General features: G+C 41.3%; 1 protein-coding gene across 2 annotated transcripts in view; it reads right to left on the bottom strand.

Moving 5' to 3' along the window:
• The window catches only part of CHST8 (carbohydrate sulfotransferase 8), a 207,926-nt gene that overhangs the window by 142,792 nt on the left and 43,093 nt on the right, over nt 1-22,041 (bottom strand). For both annotated transcript variants that reach the window (XM_036390099.2, XM_036390098.2), the window contains exon 2: nt 19,695-19,919. In XM_036390099.2, the coding sequence (XP_036245992.1) occupies nt 19,695-19,803 (109 nt within the window). In that variant the 5' untranslated portion in view covers nt 19,804-19,919. The remainder of the gene's footprint in view (nt 1-19,694; nt 19,920-22,041) is intronic.

Below are 22,041 nucleotides of genomic sequence, written 5' to 3' on the forward strand. Positions count from 1 at the left end.
AAAGGAAGATTCTGTAGAAATGGTTCCTGTGTGCAAAGTCTGCCAGTGTTGGCTGCAGGGTCCAGCCAGCCTCCAGCCCACCTCCCCTGGAAACCAGAGGGGAGCTTCACATTCCCTGAACACGATTCCTTCACCCAGGGTTGTTCTCCTGGGAAGCTGAAAGGCAGCTGTCAGAACCCAGGACATTCCTCTGGCTGCCCTGCAGGACTCGAGACCCTGACAGGGCTCAGAGACCTTGCCACAGAGTCACAGACATCTGTGCCTTTGATTTTAACCCTTGGAAACAATTCCCAGCCTTGTGTGAAGAGTTACAAGCCACAAGAGTTTAAGTAGAATGATAGTGAATTTATCACAGGGTCAAAATGTAGAATTTTGTGGTTTTAGAATGGGGGTTCTGATGGAGGAATCTGGGTGCGTTCTGTTTTTCTCTTTCTTCTTCTTAGCCTCCATCTTCAGCTGTGATGGTGGCACTTTTGGATTGGTTTAAAGTAGAGACAGACTGTCTAACATAGGTGATAGGTATTGGAAAATTATTGTAAATAAAGTACAGGTAGTTCATAGTATAAAAACCCAACACCACCCCAAGGGCAGTCACTGCCTCAACCCGACCTGCTGGACAGATCTCAGCATGTCAGAAAAAGAATGTAATAGATAAGGGAAAATAGACAACCTTGGCAAGCAGAACTGACACATCCTGACTTCTTCTTTGGTCTCGGGGCTGGGAAAAAGAGACTTTCCAACACCTTGGGGTCATCTCGACACCAGAGACCTCATCAGGCAGTGAGAGAGGCCTCAGAGAAAAGGAAACCAATTCTTATCTCATTTGCTTCTCCTGTGTTGTGCTCTTGTGGAATGTGTTTGGAGATTGTTCACCCACAGGTGATTGTTCCATTGCATTCTGCTGGGAGTTGTTTTCACTCTTTGGCCAATCAGGGCCAAGCTGTGTCAGGACTCTGGAAAGAGTCAGGAGTTTTCATTATTATCTTTTTAGCCTTCTGTAAGGATCCTTTCTGTATTCTTTAGTTTAGTATAGTATAGTATTCTTTAATATAATACAGTATAATAAAGTAATAAATCAGCCTTCTGAGAACATGGAGTCCTCCTCATCATTCCTTCTGTTAGTGGTCCTGCATTTACAATAGGAGCATTTACAGTGGGCACAGTGCAGCTCATCCCTACAGACACATGGCTCAAGGCTCTGAATTTACAACCAGCCTGACCAAAGTTGGATTACTAAATCCATAATCCTTCATCTGAATAAGTGCTCTCATTTAAAAAAGTGCAGTGTTCAGTGGAGATTGTTCAGGAGGGGAAGTGCTCTAGAGAAAAGTGTAAATATATGTAAAACTGCTGTGTTTGAATGTAGAAAAACATCATAGTGAATTTTTTTCTTTGTGAGTTTTGTTGAGAAAAAAAAGGAACAAAACTTTAGAGGGACAAAATCTGGTGTTTGGTTGAAAGCCAGTGGTGACCTTAGAAACAAAATGCTTTTGTTTAAAAAATTCCTTAACCCATTCTGTTGACCAGTTTGGATAATAAAATTCTTTATTTAAAGGATCAAGAATAAGTTTAGAGAACAGAAATGGATACTTTAGTGTGTGCCTTAGGATCTTGGGTAGCATAGCAGACACTTCTGAAATAGTTACCCCCCACTCTTCTGCTAATCACAGCCACAGTGGCTTAAGCTTCCATATTTATACAAAATAATTAAAATGTACATCTTCACAGAGAACTGTTGCATAGTTATAATATTAATTTAACAAATGTAATCCCTATGAATGAGGCTTATCATTGAAACAGCAATAGGACTTTTGGGGTGTTGCTAAGCAGAATTGTAATTACAGGGGGTGGTTACAAACTGCCCTTGTGAGGAGAGGCAATGGCTCATGAAAATGCATCAACCATTCATGCCCTGCATATTCCCCCAGTCCCTGTAGGGTACCAACTTCTTCCTCCAAAGATTCATCTCAATTTCCACAGAAGGAGAAAAGATTGTAAAATCAATACAATCATTATGGTTGCAGCTAATCTATTTTACAGAAATCCTTGTAAGCAATGTGCATTATTAACACAATGAGATAGGTCTGTGCTCATGGGCTGTGCTGCCAGTCAGTTTCCCAGACACCAAGAGCAGCACAGAACCCCTCTGGTCTGACAGTGTCTGACAAGTGTTTACATGTTAACATTCATTAGCAGATTCGGTCAAGCAATTCACGCTTGATTAATTGATTATCCCATGGTGACAGTTCATTTTTGAAATGTCTGCCAACCTGGGAAGGAGCAGGACAGCCAGACCAATGACAAAAGACATTGATGGACAAACACTGGGCTTGCTGAACAGCTGCTGCAGTGGCAGACCAGCATCTTCAGAGTTTAATCAATGCCTCAAAGACATGGCAATGCTATAAAGACTGTTTATTTCATTTCTGTGCATTTATGAATTGTTAATGCAATCAATACATATTAGCTTCATTTGTTGTTTGGTTAAAATTAATATGAATTTTCCAAGTTGAGTTGCCTTAATACTAGGTTTTATACAGTGAAATGTATGAGTCCTTGCAGTTTTATGAGGTTTTATTGATGCCTAGAAAGCCAAGCATAATTTCTGACTTTGTTTATTCCAGCATTACAGAATTAGTAAGAGTAGACATTGCTGGGCTCATTGAATAAATTAATTTCCTTGGCAATGTGTGCATTTTGAATTTTCTTGAATTAAGTCAGAAAAATTGGATGTGTCAGCACAAGCCAGTAAATAGCAACTGCACTGCAAGAGGATTTCAAGCTGGAGCAGTGCAAGGGAGAAGCTCTAAACCAGAGTAAATTACCCACAGAGAGTACATGTGTTGGAACAGATCATCTCTTGCTTAAATGGTACTGGAGTCCATTGAATTACCTAATAGATAAATTTGGCCCAGTATTAATCTGCAGCAGATGTTTGACTAATGAATGGTTTGAAAGAGCTTGAGTGTATTGTGATACAATGACCTGCTATTGCAGTGTGCTGCTTTCAGAGCTTGCTTTTGTCTTACTAATGCAGTAGAAACAAAAATGCAGAAGTCATAGTGTGAGTTTTCAGAACAATCACTTGGTTTTGGAGTATAAAGAAAGAAGAATCCCAAATCATTAAATTATTGCAGCTTACAATAAAGTCAGAACCAGACTGCTGTGTGACCTAGCCTTGGGCAGGTAATGTTTTGAGCTTTAATGAGACAAACATTCAGAGAGCTGCTCTTGTCACATCACCCACCTCTACTCCTCTCCCTCCTCAGCTCCTTCCTCCTTGCACATTCTGGACACAGGGTGACAGGGCAGGACGTGCTGAGGCACCAAAGGTGGTTCTTTGGTGCTCTGGACCTCTTGTCACTGGGAAGCTGCTGTAGCTCACCTCAGACAGCCCTGCCTAAAGATCTGAATTTGTTTTCTAAAAGCCAGGAGGAGTTATCACTGAATTCAGCTGCAATTTCCACAACCACTGCTGTTGTCTTGTGAATGCCAAGATTCCTTGAACTGATCCTGAAGCTTGATGATTTCAGAACCAGGCTGTAGGAAAGAGTCTCCTCTATGCATCTCACTTTTTGCATCACTGTGTCACACATTTCTGGGTGAACCCCTCCATTTTTGCTCTTTGTCTCTCATGAAGTTCTAACCATGGGCTGCTCTGGGTGTGACAGGGATGCCACAAAGAAATTCAGGTAAAGAACAGGGACAGCCATCACACCCTGTGTCTTCTGAATTAAGCCATTGTCTGGGGGTCACAGAAAGAGAATTTTATGAAGAGAAGTTAAAAGATTGTTCTCTTTTGCCAACATAAAAGGAGTTCTGTAAGAAATATGAGTGCTCCTGGGTTAGGGCATAACCTGTGTGTTAGTAATGAGAGCACTGAGGAACCTTTACCTGAGAGCAGTTTATTCCAGAACAGACAACCTTGCCTTTTCTTCTAAGCCATTACACACTGCTGGGTGCTAGACAGGATATTTTAATGGATAGAAGGGCTGCTGATCTGAGCCACCATGGCAATTCCTCTGCTCCTAATAACAGAGGCTGCTGTCATTTCAGTGACAATTAGCAGGCAAATCCTATTACAGGAATAAGATCACCTAATCCTCAACTCTGGTACATGCTATTCACTGTGATAGTGTTTTAATTAGAAGGCTTGTGCAGGCTACTATACTTTGTGCAAAAAATCCAGAGAATTCAGAAATTGTGTTAAATGACTTCACTCAAAAATGACAAGTTAGACATCTTCTATTTCCAAATTATCACCAAAGGGGTATCAGGGACAGCCAAAGGTGATACAGATTCATCAGAAGGCATGAAAAGGCTCTTTTTTATTAGAAATCCACAGTTCTTACAGAAACAATGGTGGACCTGCAACCTGATTGGCCTTTAGGAATCTTCTCTCGCACCATTGGTGACCTATGAATAGCACATGCTGGAGAACCATATCTATAAACTATGGTTACAGAAAGAGAGATAATTGTTTGAATTCTTTCCTCTAAGTTTCCCACAGCTTCTAAAATCCTGGGAGAACTATGTCTCTCTCTGTTCAGGGGATATGTAATTACTACACAAATGATTACTCCACCCTTCTTAATTGGCATAACTACTTCTCTGTGCTGCTCAGAGTGGTGACAGTAGGAGATCCAGCAAGGTCTGAGGTGTCACCAGCAATTTTCTTCTTTGCTGCACTTTTAACTTGTTTGCAAAGGTAGAAATCAAGAAAAAGATACTTGGAGAGAGCCCACCATGTAGATTTTCCACTTGGAGTTTGTGTCCTTTAGAATTGTTCAGTGGGTGCAGCAAAGAGAGAGAATCCTCACAGGAGTGAAGGCAGGAGCAGCTGGCTTCACACGAGCCCTGGAACAGCAAACTCTGCTCCAAGACCCTTCTCCTGGCACTGCAGGAATGTGGAACAGGAGCAGTTCCTCAGCCCTGAGGAGATCCAGGATTTATTTAACAGCAGGCACTGGCTCAGGGCTTCTTGTTCCCTTGGGATTTTCTTTCCCACAGGAGGAGGGTAAACTCCACCAAACAGGAAATCTAGCCAAAATAAGGTGAGTTCACAGGGACCTGTGCTTTCTGTTTACTTGAGGAATAGAAACACTCCCATGAAGGAGGGTATCAGAAGAATCTCTTCCACTCTTGCACAAGCTGTCTCTGGATGTGCAGCTCCATAATGAACCTTGTGCTTTGCCCCCTGTACTCTGAGAGATCTTCTCTAGGGGACTTCTACTCTTCATTATCTCAGGTTTGGCAAAGTATTTAGCACCAGTATAAATCTGCTAATATAGGGTTACAAGTAAGTGATGGATTGAGATATTTTCTTTGAGAAAAGACCATCCTGCAGTCTACATACAGACCTTGGGCTGTGAGCAGAACTCAGCCCCAAAAGCTGGGCCACCACTTAAGTCAGGGTAATGTTACTCAGGACTCTCCATATCAATGCATTTAAAAATCTGTTCATTATAATTTCTGTTTCACAGAGCCACAGTAAGTGCAGTGGCTTTCTGTTCCCATGATATTCATGCTATTCCTGGCCTTTTATTGTACTTAATATTTCCCAGGATCAACTTAACTGTGAATTGGAGGCTGAGACTGCTGAAGGTGTGCTATCTTGGACTGATGCTCTTTCCAGTTAGTACAATTAAGTATCAGTTACAGCAATGAAACAAAGCAAGGAACAATCTTTGAAAAGAATATTGTTACCATTTCTCACCAAAATCTATTTATTATTTTTAGCAACCTACATGACTCATTTCCCTTTTTCTTCCCCAAAACTCAGAATAGACTCACTGAGTAGCTCTTTCAATTACAAGTGTCAGTATTATGATTCTTTGTCATGCTTTGTATTTTGTTATCCCGAGACTCTAAATCTGTTCCTTTTCTCTTCCATGTTATCTTGAACATCTTTATAACAAAAGTGCTGCAAAAGCTATTGGAGAAAGATCAGTCTGTCTGACAACATCATTCTTTGCAGTGTGGTAGATTTTGAAAAGAGGCCACCAGCTCTGCAAGATGAAGTAGCATTCTCTTTAACAAAGGAGGATAAGCATCAGAGGCATCTGGGGAAAACCTCTGATTCAAAGTGCTGCACTGTGAATATGAATTCTAACCAGCAATAAGAAAAAGGCAGAGTATCATGTTCAGTAAGCTGAGTTCAACTCTATTGAAGCAGGGGCTGCAGGAGCTGATAAATTCTTGGGACACACTGGAAGGTGAGTTGAGATCTCCAACAGTCTTTGAATCAGGTTTTCTAAAGCTATTTTTAAAGTACATTTTAAAGGACCTCCACCTGCTTTAGGAGCCATAATCATTGAGCAAATTAGCTAATTTAGCAAATTTATGTGTATGAGTAGCTGAAGCAATCCAAGGGAGATCCATGTGCCCAGTGCACCAGAGGTTTGACAGCAGAGGTGCCACTGGAGCCTGCTGAGGCTGACCCCTGGTGCTTCAGGGCCTTCCCTCTCTAACTTTCCCCCAGAAATGCCTGCAGGATTTCTGGGGCTGTCCCCTTCCAGTGTCACTCACTTCCACAGGGGCTTGCACTGTTGTCTGGGCAGAGGGACAGGGACTGAATGGAAGCACAGCTTGAAGGGTGAGGTTGTATCAGCTGTAGCCACATGCATCACCTCTGCATCACTTTTTGGGGAAAATTAATTTTAAACCAGACTAACCATTCTGAAGCTTTGGTTATTTCCCCAGATGCATCTTTCTGCTATTTCAGATGTAGAAAGAAATGTCAGAAGAGATCTGAAATATGTTTGCAGGAGGGTTAAAATGTGGGTGCTGTGAGCAGTTGGAGTGTATTTAATCCATCTGTACACAGCACTGCTCACTGCTGCAGCCATGGATGAGCAGCACGGGGAACCACAGTGAGGAGAAGAGAGCTCTGCACCCTCAAAGGCTCATCCTCAAAAGTTCTCTGAGCAGTGACAAAGCAAATATGGCTTCTGAAGAGATCTGGGGCTGGGATTTTCCCTATAACCTTGAGTGGGGCTGCAAAAAGGGCCATTAAGCACAGGCACATTTACTGCTGACCATCCTGCTCTGGCCCAGTGAGGAAATGCAACTTTCCAGCTGGGTGGTTATTTGTAACTGGTGTGGAGCACTCCTAGTATGCTTTGCCTCAATCTCCTTTTGGAGAGATTATTTCTGGTTTATAGCTCAAGGCAAATGCATGGCTTTAGATGCATTTCTGGCTACTATACCCTTTGAACTGGAGCTTCAATATCCATTAAGTCTGTGAGCTCCCAAAATTATTGTGTGGACACACAGACCTCCTCTTGTTGAGGTTTGTTAGGTGTAAGCTTACTTTTTTTCTTTGTTTGGCTCCTTTAGTTAGCATAAAAGCAATCCATGGACTCAAAAATGTGGTGTGGAATGGTTCCCACATATTTTGCATACCCTGACCTGGCCACCCCTCCTTAGAGCCTCCAAGCCATGGGGGTCTGGCTTCAGCTCCTCCTCATGACTGGAAACAGTGAAATTATCAGTGAAACAACCTGTGGATTGCCCCATTCTGTGCCTAAAATCCTGCCTGGCCACCTGCACCTGAGCTCCCATTTCCATTTTCCAGGTGCCCCCAGCTCAGACACAGCTGTGGAGAAGATGGACACTCAACCCCAATGCAGCTGTGCATTCAAGGAGTCTTAGTTCTGGGAAATTCCTGACAAAGAAGAGTTAGGCTTGGCAAATAAAAGAAATACAGACAGATTAATGCAACTAGGCTATAAAAACAGTCATTGCATGCAACAGGTCTAATAAATGCTTTGTTTCGGGACAAAGTCACAGGCAGAAAGCAGAATTGCCTTTGCCCAAGGTGAGCCTCTAACACCATGCACCTTCTTCATGGACAAGGACATGGCAAATACTTTTCTTCTATCAAGAGCAGAGTTCTGTGCTTGCTTCTGCTTCCTCTAAAGGACTACAAGAAGATGGTTTGCCTTGCTAATTGCAGCTGCTGTTGTAGCAAATAGGGTTTCTCTTGGAATATGAATAATTAGCCCTTCATTTGAATGTTTTAACAGCATTGGTGGTTGGTTGCTAAAAGGACAGAAACACAGAAACATTTAATAAACGAATATTAAAATATTCAGAATTTTAGAAATGCTGCCTCAGCAGTTCTTTGTGAAACATCTTTCATTTTAATCACATGATTATGTGTTAGTGGTGGTGTGGAAGCTGTGATGAAGGTGGCTGAATGATGTAAAAATGCCAAAAAATCCACCCACCCTTCTGAAGTCAGTAGGAGCCAGCATTTGACACCCTAATTTGAGGAATTTGAAATCTAATTAAGATTAAATTGCAACAAATATAAACAAAGAACAAGGGACACAAGGATGCCCTTCCCGTTTCAGGTAGGGACAGGCTGCAAGCAGCAGGTGTGGATGAGGGAGAGGAAGGATGGCAGGGACATGGGGGGCAGAGATGGGGCAGCTCAGTCCTGCTCACAGGGGATGATTTAAAGTCTGAGTTTCTTTCCCTTCACAAAAATACAGATAACTTAAAAATGCAGCAAGGCAAGAAATCTCTTCCCAAAGGCCCCAGTAAAGGGGGCAGGGGTGCTGAGCTGGCAGCTGTGTGAGCTGGGAGTGCTCTGCTGATCTGCTCAGGATCTTTTAGGGCAAAAAGGAACCCCTCCACCCTTGGAAGGGACTCTGGTGATGGCACATCCAAGACTGGTGTGAAGGGTAAATCAAGTACATTTCAGCCTTTGAAGCTGAAGGGGAAAACCAGGAAAATTCCCTTGTCTGTACTGTAGCTTTCTGATTTCTAATCTGCGATTTTATGGAGGAAAGAAATTGTGGGACTGAATTTCCTTTAGGAACAGTGTCCTTGGCTTATTAATTCACTTCATGTATTGTCCAATTTGGGGGGAAGGGCTGCATTTGTGTGTGGGTGATATTATTGTGGGAAATGTCTTACTTAATTATTATCTACTGAAACATCACCTAGGAGATACTCTTTCTCTGACATGCAGCTTGATACTTCATGCAGAAAGAGGTAACTCTTCCACAGTTCATTAAATTATGTTGTGGTGAACTTATCTCCACTGGGTCGCAATTAAGAATTGAAGCCACTGCCTTTAGAGGAAAAGGCAGAGAATAATCAGAATATACTGAATATATAATTTGATCTCTGGAAAAAAGCAGGAGGAAAAACATGGTGTGCAAACGTGTAGACATTAAGAATGTATTATGTTCCAAAGATTTGTATATGGAACTATCATATAATTATATCATTATTGTTGCTTGGAAATATTTTGTGCTTCAAAAATTCCACGTGTTTGTTCTAAGTTTGTTCACTGCTGTAAGATAACTTTAGTAAATGTACAATTTCATACTTCCCTTGTCTCTATTGTAGCACCCCAGGAACTTCAGTCACACAGATTCTGGACCCATTTGCCTATTGACATACCTTATAAAACTTCAATAAATTTCATGTTATATTATCACTTAATTACAAATTTTCATTTTAATAATATTTTTCCTTTAAAAAATATTAAATATTTAGCAGAACTAGTCTCTCTGTATGTTTTCCAACAAAAACCCCACAAAGCTCCTTTCATTAGGTAATTTCAAATGTGAAGAAGTTGTCTCAGCTGATGTTTCTCAGACCTTTTTGCCCACCATTCTTCTGCTGCACACATATTTTTTCCCCTGTTTCTCTTCCTCTCTAGGAGAGATATAGATCATATGCCTTTCATTCTTAACACTGTTGTTATAATGGTTTGGTAAGGTCTGTTCATTTTGTTTTTCTCCTACAAAATACAAATCATCCCAAGAAGCTTTCTGCAGGTATTGGTGGCATACAGCACTGGAGCAGGCAGGGATGTGGTTTGACATGCAGCACTGAACACCCACATCACCAGGGCAGAGGTGTCAATAACACCTGACTTGGTACATTCTTGAGCAACTTAATTCCCTTCAGCACTGGGAGAATGAGCAGCTCATAAATGCAGAATAATGGGAATTTTAATTGTGTAGTGATTTAAGGATGCCTCCTGTTTACAAGGAAAGAGCATCTCTTGAGCTGAATGAAGTGGAGGGGCAGGTTTCAATTTAACAGCTCACAGAAAAACAGAGGATCCATCTGCAATCAGTATTGGCTGCTCACAGTATCCAGGTGAACTCTGTGGCTGAGGTGCTGACGTTCACCTTGAGCATGTGAATGGTATCCCAGCCCTGTCTAAGTTCTCCACACAGTCTTTAGTGTAGCCATGATATTTTCTGAAAAATCCTTTCCTTAGGATTTTTCCTCCTGAGTAGCTGAGAGGCCTCAGGAACAAAATGTAACCAATGGTTATCTGCTGCTGTGGAATGCAACAGGTGGGTCTGGGATTGGGCTCATGTGGTTGTTTCTAATTAATGGCCAATCACAGCCCAGCTGTCCAGACTGTCTCTGTCAGTCACAAGCCTTTGTTATCATTCCTTTTCTATTCTTAGCCAGCCTTCTGATGAAATCCTTTCTTCTATTCTTTTAGCATAGTTTTAATATAATATATATAATAAAATAATAAATCAGCCTTGTGAAACATGGAGTGAGATTCTCATCTCTTCCCTCATCCTCAGACCCCTGTGAACACCACCACACTTTAGGGCGAGTTTTAAACAATTACAGTGAACTACACTAAAGTCTCAATGAGTAGAGAATTACTTTGCTATGGCATAAAATTCCTGGTGCCTGCCTGCAGGTGGGTATATTTACTTTTGTGACCATTTGAATACACACCTTCTCACTTGTTTACAGTGGAATAGTGAGCAGAGTTTGTTTTCCTGTATGAGATAAGCATCATCATGTTTTCCTGAGCAGCTGCACACACAATTAGGAGGGCCCAATTAAAGCTCCTTGCATTCACACAGAGCAGCAGTGATTGCTGCCTGTAATCTCTCCTGTGGTCTGATTTAGGGGTATTAACTTGTGCAAGACTTCATTAACAAATGAAGACAAGTCAAACAAGTCAAGAAAGAAAATGCAACAAGCTGGAAACTGCTCTGTAGGCCCTTGGTCCTTGTGCTCTACCTACAGCTTGAGAAAAGGAGATATCACTCATCAAGTGACCAGTTTCCTCTGTTTAGGTTTGTGCTTTCTGTCCTCCTGGCCACAATAAGAATTTGTGTGTGTTCACTGCTTCCATACCAGCCACTCTGCCTGCACTGGGTGCAGGCCATCCAAAGACTCCTGGAAATTCAAGCCTGAAGTAATTCTAAAGCCCATATCCCTTTGTTTATCCCAAGCATCATCTGCACCATCATTACAGGAAGCTCAGCACTGCCAAGTGGAAGGAGAAAGGTAAATGAATCAGAATGCAAAAGGAATAAGGCAGTGGAGCACCCTTGAAGGAAGGGGAACTTCATTCAGACCCTGCTTTTTTTCCCTCCTGAGGCTGTTCAGTCCCAGTTGCTCCATCAAGGGACCTGATGTCCCTGCCTTCCCCCAGGCCCTGTGCACACACATCCTTGGGTTTTGCTTTCCTCATTTAGGGACCCCCAAGTCTGTACACACAGATTTCTTGGCTAATGTGCCACAAGGAGCAAAACATCAGACATACAGTCCCTGTCAAGAGTGGTGTGAGAAAATGTGTGGTTTCCAACCAAGCACAGGAACAGAAGACCCAAAAGACTCAGTTTCTGTAGATATGGATGGTGATTGTAAAGAAAAGAGGGAAAGAGCATCTCTCAATTGCCCTGATGTGCAGAAGTGGCAGCACTGGAAGGGCCTGGCTGGAGCATTTTGGCCCTTAATCACCACACAGATCTTCTGAAGTGGCTGAGAAGAAAAAGTGACAAAGATGAGACTGAATTTCATAAGATGCAGAATACTCTGACCCTTGGGCAGCAGAGCCCTTGAGGCACTGAAGCAGAATGAGGAGCTGAGGCTCTCAGTTGATAGGGAAGTGCTTTTATTGCACTATTGCTGTGAGATAGTGTCTCATAGGAAAGGGCCTATACAGAATAAAATTAAAATCAGTCAACCAGCTTGTGTATCTCAAGTGGTGACAGATCTCAATCCAGTCATTTATTTTCAAAAATAGATAGATTATTGGTTTGGAGAAAATGATGAAGATGTCCCCAAGAAGTTTGGTTTACTTTGGTTTTGGTTACTTTGGTTTTTTGCTCTCTTGACTGGTGCTAAAGCAGTAAACTGGCAGTTTTGATGCTGATTCACAAAGAAAGCCATAATAAGGAAGAAAGCCACCTTTAATTTCAAGCTCGACTAGAATCATGAAAGGAAAATTAATGTTCACTAAATGAAAAAGGATGATATTGCTGGAGAGAGGAAGTTTTGGTTAAGCTTTTAAGGGAATATTAATAACTTTCAGAAATGGAAACACATAAAACATGTTTAAAATGCCATAAACTGCAGAAAATCCAGGAAGTATTTTATACTGACTTAAGCTCCTCAATATGTTACTACATTTTAAAAATCATGCAAATTGAATGACAGCTGACATATGGGAGGAGGCTTTCTAGTGCAGACACGCTTTCTATGGAAAATTAAATACAGTCTTATATTTAGAATAAATGTTTTGTGGTGAAACTAAAGTCTGCTGATCAACTTCTGCACATTTTTGTAATGCTTCTGAAAATGTCCAGGGGAATCTTAGATGCATCCAGGCTCATTCCCTGGGAATACACTTTCAGGAATCTGCCATTCTGAGAGTCCTCTGACAGGGTGCAGCTGAGTTTTGCCCATGATATGCTGCCAAGCACCATAAATGAATGCAGCTCAGAGATGACAGGTTGCTTTTTTTTTTTTTTGCCAGACACAACAACAAAGTGTCAACTTCTGACAGTTTTTAAAACAGAGCTTTAAAGGAAATATCAAACCTTTTATTATTTTTTTTAACCAGTCAGAGAATAAATGCTCCCAGAAAGAGGGAGGATAGGGAAATTTGTGGGAGTGAAAGGTGCCCTGTGGGAGTGAGTCAGCACTGCATCACTCTGGTTTTATGCTGATAAATACATTTGGGATTAGTGGCATGGTCTTTATGCCATCAAATAAAAGGGCAGGGGATCTGGTTCAGCCATCTGCTGTGGGTGTGCAGCACTGCAGTGGGACTGTCACTGCTGCTGGTAATGCACTGGATTTGGTGATAATATCATAGTTAATAGGGTTTGGTATTTTGTCGTGGTATCTAAAACTCCTTAGGCACCTTGAATCCTCTGCAGAGAATTCCCTTTGTAAGAGGAAATGGAAACACTGAGTGGGTGAATTGCCTGATATAACACAATACAGCACAATCTATGAGCAGCAGGGCAAGACAGGAACAAATCACAGCAGCTTTGGATCCCAGTTCCACAGCCTTAACACCTCAGTGCTGTGACTCCTGTGAAAATCTTGCTGATGGTTGACAGAAAATATTGGTCAAATAAATACTGGTCTGCCATGCTATGGCATAAGAGCTGTAATTGCTTTACTAGGCTAAAGCTCAAGAATGTTAACAGAAACTAAAAAAAAAGAAAAGGAAAAAAGAAAAAAAGGGGGAAAAAGTGGTGCCTTCTCAATACCATGTAATAAATAAACGCTGCATTTTTTGTAAGACTGCCAAGAATATGGCATAGTCAGGAAAGCAGGGTGAAAGTTGTAGGAGACAACCTCTGTTTAGTACACTGGTGATAAAACAGCTTATTTGTTATTGCTTTCTACACTAAACTATATTTCTTCTGACCAGATTTGCACTGGCAGGGTGGTGTGGGGCTTCCTCTGAAACCATCTGGCCAGTGTTTGATCCCTTATAGCAGCAGGCTCATCAAGTCATTGCTAGCACTTCTTTGCAATGTGAAGAACAAGGTTCACATTCACAGTCAAACCAGAAGCGTTTCAAGCAGCAGAAAAGGGAATATCATACTCATAACACCCTACTAAGTGCCTTGCCTTGGCAGACAAGGAAACAGATACTTCTCTTTTCATCCCAACCACTGCAGACATTGTGAACCAGCCTGCAGGGAAGTTCTTTCTTTGGGGAAGTTCAGTTTAAGAGGACTCAGAGTATGTGACTACAGAAGGTTCAGCCTCTCTTGAGTTGGCAGAACTGCCCTCACACACATAACAGATGCTTCTTCTGCCTCAAAAGAGCACCAGCAAGCCACCTCACCTCTGCTGCAGTCACCAGATCCTTTGCTCATTGTTTCTGCCAATACTGGCAGGTGAGAAGCAGCTTAAATGGCTTCTAGCTTCTAAGAGCAGTGAGATGCAAATGGCAGGAAAATTACTTCCAAAATTATACAATGCTTGCTTGTTTTTAACTGTTTTTATAGAAATTTTCCAACATTCTGGCAAACAAATAGTGCATGGGACAGCGTTATGGAAATGAACAGTGAGCATGGAGATGTGCATGGGAGTGCAGTTTGTGAGTAACAAGGTGTGTGTGCTCTGAAAGGGTAACTTTCAGTCCAGCTGGAGTACTGGTGCTTGCTCTCAGGCTGCTGCAATATTTGCTGTGGCTCCCCTGTGCTGCCCCTGTGCCAGCCCTTCCTCCCTCTCCTCCCCATCACACCCTCAGTAAAGCAGAAGATAAAGAGGATGATAGAATAATGTTAGAAAGTGGTCAATGAGGTAAGATGGCAATCACTGGAAAATCTCAGTCAGATGAGTTTCAGGCTTGGTTTTATTCATATTTGACTTTTAAATTCTGATACAGTCAGAGTGCCAAGCCATTCTGTGTTTTCACCCTTAAGGAGCTTTTACAATATGGATCCTTTGAGATGTATTTTCCACCTTTTTTCAGCTCCCAGATAAGCATGTATATCCATCTTAAAAGTTCTAACTGAAAACTCTTACAGCTTGGTGAATTCAGTAACCATATGGCAAAAATGCAATAATATTTTTTCCCCCACAGACTTATGTAGAAGATTACTGATACTTTCTCTATTTTTTATGTGGCAAAATCTCCTATTAGAAAAGTCTATGCCATTTTAACATGACTGACTGCAGTCCAGAGAGCACACAGTGCCAAGTGCAGTGTCCAGTAAATAGTACAGCTCTTTACTGTGTCCCATGAGGAAGCAGAGATCCTTCCTGGTGCTCAGGCCCTCACCCATCACCACAGTGCTGTCTCCAGCCCATGGACTGCCTGCTCTGTGCCTCAGGAGTTTCTGTGGTGTTTGCAATCCACCAGAGATCTCTCAGGATATGCTGTGCCCTTGATGTCACTGTCACATTTTCTGAAAAATCCTCTTTGCCCAGGATTCTTCTCCTGGGAAGCTGAGAAGCCTCAGAGAGAAGTGTAAACAATAATTATCTGATTTGCTTCTCCCTGGTTTGCCGCTCTGGAATGTGGCTGGAGATTGTTTACCAACAGGTGAATGTTTGATTGCTTCCATGTGAATTGGTTTTAATTAATGACCAATCACCATCAGCTGTGTTGGACTCTGAGGAGTCAGTGACAGGTTTTTATTATTCATTCTTGTTAAACCTTCTGTCTGTTTCCTTCTCTTTAGTATAGCATAATATAATATAATATAATATAATATAATATAATATAATATAATATAATATAATATAATATAATATAATATAATATAATATAATATAATATAATATAATATAATATAACTATTTATTTTATTATTATATTATATATATTATTTTTTATTATTTATTATATATATATTATGTATATATACATATATACAGAGAACATAGAAAAAAAAGACAAAACCCAAACCAGCATCAGTTCCAGGACTAACACAGTGGTGAAGTAGCTAAATATTTGGTTAAAGTTTTTTCAAATGTTGAATATCTTGTCACAGACAGGAGATTTATGCATTAGCATTAGGATGGGAATATATGTATTAATTTTTTCTTGTGTACCATGTGCAAATGTGCTTGACTTAGAACAAATCCTTTAGTATGTCTGTTTAAGAATAATGGCATGATTATTGCAGAAGGCAAGTTTTATATCATGAAATCCTAGAGCTGTGGAATGGTTTGGGGTGGAAGGGAACCTTGAAGATCATCCATTTCCAGCTCCACTGCCCTGGGTTTGGGACACCTTTCACTAGTTCAGGCTGTTCAAAGCCATTCTTGCCTTGGTATGAAGCATCCACAGATTCTCTGAGCAACCTGTGCCAGTGCCTCACAGGGAAGAATCTCCTCCTTACATATGATCCAAGTAATATCTTTCAGTTTGAAGCCATTCCTTGTCTTTTTGTCCCAGGCCCTTGTCCAAGTCCCTCTCCAGCTCTCTTGGAGCTGCTTTAGGCACTGGAAGGGGCTCTGAGCTCTCCCTGGAGCCTTCTCTTCTCCAGGTGAGCACCCCCACCTCTCCCAGCCTGGCTCCAGAGGGGCTCCAGCCCTTGGAGCACCTCCATGGCCTCCTCTGGACTCTCTGCAGCAGCTCCAGGTCCTTCCTGTGCTGGGGACCCAGAGCTCTGCAGGTGGGGTCTCACCCGAGCGGGGCAGAGGGGCAGAATGTGACACGCTGCCCACACTGCTGTCCAGCCCAGCACAGGGCTGGCTTTCTGGCTTGCCAGTGCAGGTCAGGTTGAGCTTCTCAGCCACCAAGACCCCCAAGTCCTTCTCCTGCTCTCAAGGCACTCTCTGCCCAGCCTGTGTTTGTGCACCAATGCATGTGCAGGGAGCAAATATAATTATACATGGAGAATTACTGCAGTGACATTGTGTTCCTCTATGGGGTATGACCATCACTCACACCACTTCTCAGTTTTTATCCTGAGTTCCCCCACTGAGAGCACTCTTCATACACACCAAGAAAACAACTGTCCCAAGGGAAGTTATTGTCTCTTTAATGACCACAGGAATATCTACTGTATTTAACACATTGCTCTGGGAAATCTGTTCTGCCCACCCCAAATGGTTTTCTGTCTTAAGGATATCTGCTCAGAGTGATGTTATAGAAATAAACTACACAGACAGCATGTTTGTCAATCAGCAGAAAAGGCCCTACACCCTCTATCCCAGGCACATGTACTTCGTAAGCATTGGTTTCCAACAGATAAATGTAATCAAGGTTTATATGCTCACAGAAGCCAACAGGATGGGATTTTTTCACTTGGAAGATCAGAAGAAAATTGTAACTAATGTTGTGGAAAATTACTTTGATATTGCTTTCTCAGTACAGCATCACAATTAGGTAGCAATGTGAAGCACAGGGAAAGAATAAATGAATAGTAACAAATCAACACAAACAGCTACTGTCAGGAGTACTTTGCTCAGTGAAAGTAATGTAAGCATTACTTAAAGTTTTATGACTGTGGATTTTATACTGGTTTAAGTATTACATCAAGGTCTCACTGTCATGCTTGCTAGGACTTAAACAATCAAGAACAATTTCTGAAACAGACAGATAAAACTGAAGTACCAAAGTATTTTTATTAATCTCGTTTCATAAGTTGTTCTATCCTAAATTAAAGATGACTGAACAGACTAACAATGAAAAATGTCCTTTTGGACAATGCAAAGGTTCCTATGCTGCTTTTTAGTGGAAAATGAGTGTTACCAACTTCTCTCCAGCCCTGCTGATTCCAGCATCTGGCAAATGTGTTTTACTACACAGGAAATACAAAAGCAAAGGCTAATCCAGTAAAGCTTTTCCATACAGAATCTGTTGTCCTAAGTAGCTTAATGATTCGTGCATTTGTTCAATTCTCTCGAGAGAGCAATCAGGCAAGCAAATTATAGAAATATCCCATCTCCATTAGAACCAGGCCCCTTTATGAGCACAGCACTCTGAGCACAGCCAGGGAAGGATCCTCCTCAGCATGCCAAAAATGTCACCTAGGATTGACAGAATTTCACAGCAGACTGTCCAGGAAGGAAATATGCCAGCCTGTATTTTTAAATGGAATTAATGGATAGTTTTACCTGTGTTCTTTAAGTCACCTAATGTGTTTCAGTGATAACTGGTATCATTTTCAAAAGCAGTGAATATGAGGAGTTTCTCAGTCCACTGGGAGTTGAAAGCACTTAACACACATGAAAATCAGCCAAACAGAAATAAAAGTAATTGTATCGAGCACCATTTACTCAAGGGTGCAGTCTGGCTCCTATTAACATAAATAGTAATTGAATGTGAGAATTGAGGAATTGATTACACACCTTTGGCAGTAACAGCATGGTTGGCATGTTTGTGTTTTAGGGATCCACAGCAATCGAGCACATTACACAGTGAGTTTCCCTGCCAGGGGCAGGAGCTCTGTTCAAACTTGCTTTTATTTAAATATGCTTGGGTGTCCCCTTCTCCAGTTACACTGCTCTCAAAAATCCCTTCCCAGAGCACTACAATCAGCAGTGTTCAAGAGGTTTATGGCAGAGAACCGGTCAAGATGAGGGACAGACAACAAAAAAAAAAATAGAAAATTAAACTCTTTTTGAGACCACACTAGAAAATCTTCTCTTTCAGGAGGAAAAAATTAACTTTTCAATGTAAAGTTACTCATTCTTAGATGCATGAGAGTACTGCCTGCATTTGCTGTCCATACATCTTTCCCCCTAGCCTAAACTCCTGGCCAGTTTCAGTCAAATATGGCCAGTACCTCTGTTTTTAATCTATAAACTCTTTTGCATCTAAGCATACAAAAATAAATTGCAAAAGCACTGAAGGAACTAGTTAATTCCCTGCTTTGCACTACACTGCAGATTCATTACTTCTATAGTTTCAGCTGAGTGGCTGCTTTCAAAATTGGTGTTTGTGCAGTTGGACTAAATAAACAACATATTAAAGTACAGATTGTTTAGTGACATGGAAACAAGCACTTAACAAACCTAGACACAGAAATTAGCAATTAATGTAATTATTTAAGGGTTCCCTGTGTTACAGTTCAGCTTATTTAAAAATGTTAGCAATGATTTTAAATAGACACAGTTGTGTTTGCTGTACAATGAAGATGTCAAATGAACAAACGTTTTATGAGGCATTTGTTTAGTCAGGGGACAATTTCAGAGCAAACACAGGGGCCAAACCCCAGGACACAGTGGCATTATCCTGGATGAGAGTAACTGCACTGGCATTTGTCTAGGCTCTAAAGCAGCCTTCATTACAGCCACAGTCAAAGAGAAAAGGACTGCAAGTAAATCAAGAGATCTTGGGTCCTTTCCTACTTTTATGCTTCCCTTTTAAAGGAAACTACTATTTCAGCCCACAATTTTCTAGTTCTCCCATCTCTGTGGCCTTTGTGGCTCTCCACAGCTTCAAGTTAGTAGTGCAGGAAGAGGACATGCATATGAATAATAGTTATGAAAGGTTTAATTCAAGTTAAGCAAATTAAGTGAATGCATCCTAAAGTATTTCAAGTTTCTGATGTGACTCGTTCATACATCTCTTATTTTGCATCTCATGACACACTGAATACCATAAGCAAGTAAAGGTAAATTCAGAGGTGTGCATCTCCAGGAACAGAACTTTTGATGAAATCTCTCATTTCTCACATTTATTGTGATATAGTTGGTAGCAAAAGTTGGTCTCAGCTTTAGCAGAAACTTAACTTCACCCAGCTGGACCCTATGCACATTGACAAAAGTCCTGTATAATCAATTAATTGGCTCTTGGAACTGGTTTTTTCAGCATTTTTTTAAAAATAAATTGATAATTACTTTCAAGGTAGCCTTCATTAAGCATGACACACATTTTTTGAGGTATCCTCTGAAATATGTAAAATACATTGAGAATATAAGTACAAAATATTGACCATGAAAAGGCAGGTGATTCAAATAGAAACAGGAATGCTAACCTGGTGTCTGCTGATGAACTATTTCTTCTGGATCCTGCAGGTGAATGAAGACCACGAGCCCAACTGCTCCAAACAGCAAGATGAAGGAGAACATACATGTCAGCCTCATAATTACTGTTCTCAGATCAATCCAGCTCTGGCCCAGGAAAAGAACTGCATGTGATCTCCAGGGCACTCTGCACTCATAGTCTTCGTCCTCTCATCTGGAATTCTGGTGTAATATATCTACAAGAAGTAAAGAAACCAAACCAAACTTAGCAGAGAGTGCATTTATTTTCCCAGTGCAGATCAGTAGATTTAAGTTCTCATTTAGACCAAATAACTGATTTCTCTAGTATTTCTTTTGTACAGTTAATTGCAATCATCCAGTCTATTTCTGTCCCATCAGTTGTCTTTAATTTTTTGTCCTTTTTTGTTTAACATGTAGAAAAGATGATGTAGCATATGGTTAAAAATTACATTTTGGGAAAAAACGGTTACACCACAACTTCAATTTTCAGAGAAATCCCTCTCAATTGTTTGCTTAGAATATGTCACTTTTTATTTTTATTTCTCACTGATTAAACAATATGAAAACCATAAAGGGAGATAATGTATGGGGAACAATCATGAAAGCTGCACCTCTGTGCCTAACACAGAACTGGCAGCTGCTGCTTCACCTCTGAGGAGAAACAGCCCCACTCAAACCAGCCACCACAGGTCACCCACTGAGGCAGCTCTGTGCTGTGCCAGTCCTGCATTTGGCAGTAACACAAGAATTCAGTAGCACTGCATTAGAGCACAGGCAGTGGAACTGGTTCCCAAAATGTAACCAGATTTCTCAGTAGCACATTACTGAACACAAGGGCTCAGCTGGAGGTCAGCACCAGGCTGCAGGGGCAGCAATCACTTTGCTTGCTCAATATTTTTACTGCAAATGTGACCTGCTCTAAAGGAAAGTTTCTGAAGCTGGTCTTTGTTTACAAAGGGGATTTTCAATACAGAAGGACTGTATAACATCAGTTTGCAGGAAGGATGGGTTGTGGAGAGGTGATGATGCAAAGTAGTTATGTCAGGAAAAGTCTTTAAAGATTTGTTCTTACTGTGCCTGGAATATTTGGTTTTGGGGCAACTCGTATGCTTTTCATGGTTTCCTTAGCAAGCTTTTAATTTTCTGTAGTGTACTGCCATTCTAAAGTTCTAAAAGGCATCAATGAAGAACATGAGGTGTGAAAGATGAAGTCATTCTGTGACTCTGACTGATAAGGTTATTAACATTATTTAGTGGCAACTATATTTATTCAGTGTGTAAAGCAGCCAGAGCTCCAGGCCAGGAACACTGGGGGATGCTTGGATCTTAAATGAATGCAGAGCCCTGCATTCCCTCTCTGCATAAGCAAATTCAGTTTTATTCTCTGTTCAAATTATGGCAGACAGTAATTGTGTATTTTTTTTTCACCTTAAACTTTTCTCACACCTTGACAAGTAAAACTAAAAGAAAATATTGCTAATTTTTTCAGCACTAGCAAAGCCAGGTTGTGCAGGTCCATCTGTGCCTTTTGTGAATCTAGTATGGATGGACATTTGCATTTACTCCCTGTATTTACCTTTAAATGCCAAATGCTCTAAAGCACCAGGGGAGTCAGATTTGCCTTCAAAGTAACTGAGCTCCAGTTCCAGCCACTGCTGGTATGAGCACACAGGGAACACATCGCACCCTCTCTGGTTCCCTGCAGGGTTTGTTTGGCTGCAGAGGCAGGGGTTTGGATGAATGGACACTTCCAACCAAACCCAATGGTGGCAAGGCCAGAACAACACCAAACTCCCACCATCACTTGGTAAATCTGTCCAGTCAGAGCTTTCTAAGAATTGCATTTGGTTTCCTGACATACAGGATTTCCTTTCTGTCACCTATTCATACTCTCTGCACGCCCATGGGGAGGAGGAAGCTCCAACAGGCACAAGGCAGGTGCCCTGCCCGAGGGTTTCCAGGAGGGCCACGATGATGGGATGATGATGATGATGATGATGATGATGATGATGATGATGATGATGAGAGCAGGAGGGACCCCCATCCTGGCAGCCCTGGGTGCTGCCCCTGCCTGTGGGAATGCCCCCAGTTGGAGGGACACAGAGCTGGTGAGAAATGCAGAATCTCTGAGAGGGAGTGGCTGCAAAACATCCACCCCCAAATAACAAGGGGTTTATATTTGCTTAGTGTTGAATTCTAAGATCTTTTTTTTAACGAATTATACCCTTGAGCAAGTACAGGTTTCTAAAACAATTATTATAATTAGCTTAAAATGTGAAACCATTTTCCCTGGATTTCATTTGTTGAAATGTTTTTGTTTGAAGTAGAGGCAGTATC

The sequence above is a fragment of the Molothrus ater genome, chromosome 12 (assembly GCF_012460135.2).
Source record: "Molothrus ater isolate BHLD 08-10-18 breed brown headed cowbird chromosome 12, BPBGC_Mater_1.1, whole genome shotgun sequence".
Classification (NCBI taxonomy): domain Eukaryota; kingdom Metazoa; phylum Chordata; class Aves; order Passeriformes; family Icteridae; genus Molothrus; species Molothrus ater.